The sequence below is a fragment of the Triticum urartu genome, chromosome 3A (assembly GCF_056163025.1).
Source record: "Triticum urartu cultivar PI428250 chromosome 3A, HENAU_Tu73, whole genome shotgun sequence".
Taxonomy (NCBI): Eukaryota; Viridiplantae; Streptophyta; class Magnoliopsida; order Poales; family Poaceae; genus Triticum; species Triticum urartu.
The window spans coordinates 547,665,425-547,672,423 of record NC_141875.1 but is presented as its reverse complement, the minus strand read 5'-3'; the positions used below and the strand labels follow the sequence as shown (position 1 = coordinate 547,672,423).

At 49.8% G+C, this 6,999-nt stretch overlaps 1 protein-coding gene across 1 annotated transcript; it reads left to right on the top strand.

Annotated features, from left to right (window-relative positions):
* Positions 1–5,038: 5,038 nt before the first annotated feature.
* LOC125548698 (uncharacterized) lies at positions 5,039–6,357 on the top strand. The gene has a single exon (XM_048712249.2). It carries the CDS (start codon positions 5,282–5,284, stop codon positions 6,089–6,091), a length of 810 nt encoding a protein of 269 aa, XP_048568206.1. The 5' UTR covers positions 5,039–5,281; the 3' UTR covers positions 6,092–6,357.
* Positions 6,358–6,999: the final 642 nt, after the last annotated feature.

Here is a 6,999-nt window from a genome sequence, read left to right as displayed (position 1 = left end):
ACTTAACGCCGGAAACGGCAAGAGTTGGAGTACAAATTGGGAAAGTTACATCCGGGGTGTTACAGAGGTCCTCCCCCTCCTTGGGAATCTTGTCCTTGGCAATCTTGAATAGCCGCATCCACATGCCAGCTAATGTGGTGTGGAAAAAGTTGAGGACGGGCCCGACGTCCCCAGATTTGTGCTCCCACATTGGGTTGGCCCAGAGTTGGAGCGGGAGAATGCGGCGGTGGAGCATGATGTTGACGACATCAGCGAGCTGGGGTTCCTTGTGGAAGACCACTATTTGATCTTCTTGATCATGACCTCCACCTTGTCTGGGTTTGATACGTCTCCAACGTATCTATAATTTATGAAGTATTCATGCCATGTTTACAACAATTTTATATGGTTTTGGTATGATTTGATTAGAACTAACCCAGACTGACGCTGTTTCTGCAGAACTACTGTGCTGTCGTTTTTTGTGCAAAAATAAAAGTTCCCGGAATGGGCTGAAAATTTATGGTTATTTTTATGGACCAAAAGAGATCCCCAAAGCACCGGAGCTGGGCCAGGAAGTGGACGAGGGAGCCACAAGCCTGGGGGCGCACCCACCCCCTAGGGCGCGCCACTCGAGCTTGTGGGCCCCTCGGGCACCCCCTTGATGTGAGATCGACGCCAAAAATTCCTATAAATACAAAAAACCCCGAGAAGAATCCTAGATGAGAAGTTCCTCCGCCGCAAGCCTCTGTAGCCACGAAAAACCAATCAGGACCCCATTCCGGCACCCTGTCGGAGGGGGAAATCATCACTACAGGCCATCTTCATCATCCTGACAGCCACCATGATGAGGAGGGAGTAGTTCACCCTCGGGGCTAAGGGTATGTACCAGTAGCTATGTGTTTGATCTCTCTCTCTCTCCCGTGTTCTTGATTTGGCACGATCTTGATGTACTGCGAGCTTTGTCAATATATTTGGATCTTATGGTGTTCTTCCCTCTCTACCTTCTTGTGATGAATTGAGTCTTTCTCTTTGAGGTTTCGTTATGTTGGATTGAATATTGGATTTGAGAAACTTTATGTATGTCTTGCATATGGATTCCCATGGTGACAATGGGGTATTATATTGATTCACTTGATGTATGTTTTGGCAGTCAACTCGCGGATTCTTGAGGTGACATTGGGGTAATCTATGCATAGGGGTTGATGCACGTTTTCATCCTACATTCTCCGATATAAACTTTGGAGTGATTCTTTGTTGCGCGTTGAGGGATTGTTATATGATCCAATTATGTTATCATTGTTGAGACATTTTGTACTAGTGAAAGTATGAACCCTAGGCCTTGTTTTCAAGCATTGCAATACCGTTTTGCTCACTTTTACTACTTGCTACCTTGTTGTTTTCATATTTTCATATTACAAAAACCTATATCTACTATCCATATTACACTTGTATCACCATCTCTTCGCTAAACTAGTGCACCTATAAAATTTACCATTGTACTGGGTGTGTTGGGGACACAAGAGACTCTTTGTTCTTTGGTTGTAGGGTTGTTTGAGAGATATCATCTTCATCCCACGCCTCCCACGGATTGATAAACCGTAGGTCATCCACTTGAGGGAAAATTGCTACTGTCCTACAAAACACTACGCTTGGAGGCCCAACACGAGTCTACAAGAATAAGTTGTCTAGTAGACATCAAGCTCTTATCTGGCACCGTTGCCGAGGAGGTGAGTGCTTGAAAGTATATCTTTAGATCTTGCAATTGAATCTTTTAGTTTCTTGTTTTATCACTAGTTTGGTTTATAAAATAAAACTATAGAAAAAATGGAAGTGAGGTTGCCTCATATTATTCATCTTTATAATGTCTTTCGTGAAAATGATGGAAAGGAAATTGTGCTCAATTGATAGAAGAAGAATTCAATAAAATGTTTGACACAAAATCTTTGAATGATGAGCATGATTGCAATGTTGTTGGTATTAATTCTTTGAATATCCATGATTCTAATGATATACAAGGCCATAAGCTAAGCTTGGGGATGCTATGTTTGATGAAGATGATATTTTTGTCCCCCAAGCTTTGATGAGAAAAATTATCATGATGATAGCATGCCTCCTATTTATGATGATTATGTTGATGAAAGTGGGTTCGGAAGAGTGTCAACTCTAATTAATGATCCCACTATTTTGGAGGGTGTTGAATCTTACTATAATGATAAAAGTGGATTTGGAGAGGTCGTGGCTTTATTTAGTAATGCTTCCACTATCTTGGAAGAGGTTTCAATTGATTATGATGAGAACAAGGTTGCTACTTATGATGATTATTGTGATGACACTTATGTTATAAAAAGTAGTGATGATCGTTCTTATAAAACTTGTCATAATTATGATTACCCTTTTTTTTGAACATTACTCTTTTAGTGTAGAAACATTTTTTAGTATTCGAGTTTCATATGATACTCCCATCATTGTGGATGAGAATAAATTTGCTTATGTGGAGAGTAATAAAATTTTTATGCATGTGGATCATGAAAAGAATGCTTTATGTGATAGCTATATTGTTGAATTCATTCATGATGCACCTGAAAATTACTATGAGAGAGGAACATATGCTTTTACATATCTCAATAATCTCAAGTTTCCTCTCTATGTGTTGAAAGTTTTGAAGTCATGTTTGTTTTGCCTTCCTATGCTAGTTGATTATTGCTCCCATAAGTTGTTTGCTCAAAAAATCTCTATGCATAGGAAGTGGGTTAGGATTAAATTTGCTAGTCATATGCTTCATGATGCTCCCGTTACTTTTATGCTAGTTGATTCTTGCTCCCATAAGAAGGAGAAGCTTGGGTTCGCTGAGGAAGAGGAGTGCGAGATTGGATCTGGGCGGTGGAGCTAGACGAAGCAGTAAGCGGGGGAAATGAGAGCATGGTTGCTTGCGTTGGTCTCTTTTTTGCTCTTATAGGCTGTTGAAAGGCCAAGAGTCCCGCTTGTCGCGCCGATAAAAACTCCACTCCCACAAAAGATGTCGTTATGCATAGGGGGGCAAAATCTTGATGATATCCCTGATAAAACGGGCACGATCTCCACTTCGATGGGATGCGCCAGTAAAATGGCCACCTCGAGCCACTATTTAGGGGAAGCAGTAACTGCCCGACCCGTCGTGGGGTGCGCCGCTTCGGTAAAGTTCTCAAACTAGGTGGAATTGTTCACACCTATGTGGTAGGCCTTTGAGGCTAAGTTACCACGCTTCTTCGGGCATGTATGATCTTGGCTAGATTTTGTTTTACACCACTCCTTTAAAGGGTGGTCTGGGAATCTGGAAATCACGAAGGGGAACTCGTCTAGAGAGCCAAGGACTTCGGATCCAAGGTTATCCTCGTCATGGGAATCATCCTCGGCATAGAAGACCAGTTCGGGGCTACTGACGGTGTCCTGAACTAGGAGGTACTAACCTAGTTAGCTCATGCTCTGCGGATTGGGCTGATGGGCCCTCATTCTTATCAAGATGGACTCCGGAGGCTGCACGATGGGGCGTGATCAGGACTGGGCATCTGCCGAAGTCTTGTCGTATACTCCAAGCTCTTATCGCCTCGCCAAGATACCGACCTTGTAACCCTAGATACCCTACCTGGCGTGTATATTATAAGCCAAGGGGTTTAGCCCGTAGAGGGGAGATCAACGCAAGATCATTCACCTAGCCCTAGAGTTAGACCACATCTGACGATCTCGAGGTAGATCAACTATGTACTCGATACATCCATATCAATATAAACAGGAGTAGGACGTAGGGTTTAACCTCCATCGAGAGGGCCCGAACCTGGGTAAACATCATCTCCCTGTTCCTGTTACCATCTGTCCGAGATCCACCGCTCGGGACCTCCTACCCCGAGGTCTGCCGGTTTTCACACTGACATCTAGGATGCAGGCTTATGTTCTGTGGGTGTTGTGATGCATCAACCTTGTGTAGTAGGAGTAGTCTTGTGTTGATGTCCATTTTCGTTATGAAAATGGAGGCTATGAGGCCCCTTTTATCGAAAAAGAATGGTGCTATATGATGGACATGCATGAATTTGCATGGATTTAACATTAAGCTAAAAAAGTATGGTTATAGCAAAGGATAAATAAGGACGCGTGTCGGGGATGACCCTCGGGTAAGCATCGGAGCCCGAATCAAGCTCAAGCACTTTTTCAAAACATCGGGCCGGCTGGCGCCCCTCAATCCTGCTGGTCCACCATCCTTCTTCTCGATACGGGCCGGCTGGGCACGGCGACACGACCAGCCGGCTGGCTGCTTGCCGCCTAGTAGAGGGTCAGCGGTCGTCCCATCCAGCCGTACGAGCGTGGCTACAGTGCGGCCATGTCCATTGATCAGGGCGACCGATGTCAGCGCCCCTTGTCACTGTAGCCCCACGACGCCAACCAATCCGTGACGCGGGGCGAGACGTGCAACAGTGACGTGCGGCCGGCGGGACCCATGCCCCGCGGACCTGGGCACCCAGCGGGCCCTGCTGCCGGCTCCAAACGATGACACCAGGGCCCCGTGTCCCATGTAACTTTATCTTTGTAACCCTGTGGAGGTGGGGGAGTCTATAAGACCACACAGGAGCCCTCCATGCAGGGGGTTGGATAAATCGCAACGCACACACGAATTCACACGAGAGGCAAGAATGGAGAGCTAGCTTATTCTTCCTCCTTCACCAAACAACTCCAAGAGCACTATTGTAGTCCTTGTGCATACCATCCCATTTCGGCAGGACCCGAACCAGGGTAAATCTTGTGTCTCACACTCGCACATGCCAACCTCGCCGGTACTCACCGGCATCCTCACGCAGCCCCATGTTTAGCCATCTCATGCCATCTGCCATGATTTCACCATGACAATGCGTCCGTGCACAGCCGCAAACGTATACGGGCTCAGATATGCCACACTGTGTACCCTCGCAGACATGTTTACACGTGACTTTCTATGCAAAATGGGCTTTATGTAGATATAAAAATGACGTGCTAACATTTTGTATATTTTGTAAGGCGTCGTATCAATCAAGATCGGCTTTACGCGCGGTATTTTATGAGCCGACACCGTCAAGATTGCCACTTCCGGCTTCACCACTACTCGTACACCGTAGAGAAATTCAGTCCCCACTCCCCCAGATCCTCGAAGTAGTACCCCGCAGCGAACGAAGCCTTTACAAACCCAACGACCAGCACTACACACTACCCGCGGCACTGCCACTAACTGATTTCAACCGCCACATCGACCGCCGGAGGCCGGAGACGGCCGCCCAGTGAGCCGGCGGCAGCTGGAGAGATGGGCTGCTGCTTCAGCAAGAAGCGCATGAAGCATCCAGACGGCTCTGCTGCCGTCCCTCGCCGCTACAAGCCGGAGGACCGCGACCCCCCGCCCCCACCGTCGCCGGAGGAGGAGAAGGTCAAGGAGGTGCTCTCGGAGACGCCGAGCACTAAGGTGGCGGCCGAGCCTAAGCCCGTCGCCAGTGTAGTGGCTGTGGAGGAGCAAGAAGTGCTGAAGGTGAAGGCTAGTGTCGACCCCGTCCCCGCGGTGAGCGATCTCGGGAGCTGCCTGTCCATGGCCACCGACGAGAGGTCCGAGGTGGCGTCCGAGTCGTCCGTCGCGACCAGCTCGCTGGCGGGGCCGGACCGGTCGCCGGGGAAGCCGGCCAGGAAGCGCGCTGTCTCCGGCGAGCTGGGGCTAGTCCGGCGCGACCGCGCTGTCACCGCCGCCTATGGCGTCCGGTCCCGCAGCTGTCGGGGCTCGCCGTCCCCTCCTCCGCGGCGGGAGCCACGGGATCGCTCCGTGCGGAGGTCGCCGTCGCCCGCGGCGAAGCGGGCGTCGCCGGAGCAGCATCGGGCCGCGAGCCCGGTCGAGTCCCTGCAGCGAAAGCCGCCCGTCCCGAGCAGGCCGTGCAGCCGCGCCTCGCCGCGGCGGGCTCGGGAGGCCCCTCCACCGCCGCAGCCGGAAGAGGACGCCGTCACCACGGCAGGCGAGGAAAGCGTCGCGGAGCCCAGTGCCGGTGCGGACGGCCAAGGCGACGGCGACGGCGAGGGAAAGGAGTCGCTGGAGAACCCGCTGGTGTCCATGGAGTGCTTCATCTTCCTCTGATGCTGGTCCGATTTCCCGCTATCCTCCTTCGAATGTCTCCACTAATCCCTGTTTAGGTGTGGCGTGCTGATTAACCTGGGCTAGCAGCAGTAAAAAAGTGTAGCAGGTTCGCGGTGATGTAACGCTGCCGCCATCTTCCCGCGAAATGCTGGTGGCTTTTGGCTTACGCGTTGGGTCTTGTGTGGGGTCGTCTTCTTTGGCTCTTGTGGGTGATCCTCGTTGTATTTTGCCGATCTGTTTAACTAAAATTCTTCAAGCCTTGCTTCTGAGTGCTATACTGCCATTTCCTTTGGGTTGCTAGAGCCTCATCTTTAATCAGTTCTTAAGGAAGTAGGCAAGTTGGAAGAAGATTACGTTGTGTTGGTGACCCATACTGCCTCGAACATTGCAAATCGCACTTTGGTAGTGGTCCAGTGCTCAGTTCTGAACCTGAGATGACCTCGGTTGTTGAATAAGTGCGTCAGGCATGAGAGGTCAGACATCGGATGCTTTCATCAGTGCTGCCCTACCACGCCACGCCATGCCACGGTGTGGTGCCATCGAATCGAACGAGCAATGTCTCAGGAACATCCACGCAGCTTTCTGATCTAATCAGAAAGAATCAGATCCGCAAAGCGCCCATTAACCTAGGCAAAAAACAGATCTCCGCATTGCATTGCATCCGATGCCCCCGCCGGTGTTAAAAAACAAATCATCTCTCCACGCGCGCTGTGAGAGATCACGAGATCCCGCCTTGTTTTCTTCCGCTGCGCCGCGCGTCCACTGGCTGGCCATTTTGGCTTGCAAGTAAAGAAGACCAGCAGAATTGACGTGTCGGCGCAGGCTCGCCTCTCGCCCTTGGCTTCTCCGCTGGCTGGCGCTGCGCTCTGTGTCTCTGCTGCGCACTGTTTGACCACGTGCCTGCGGCC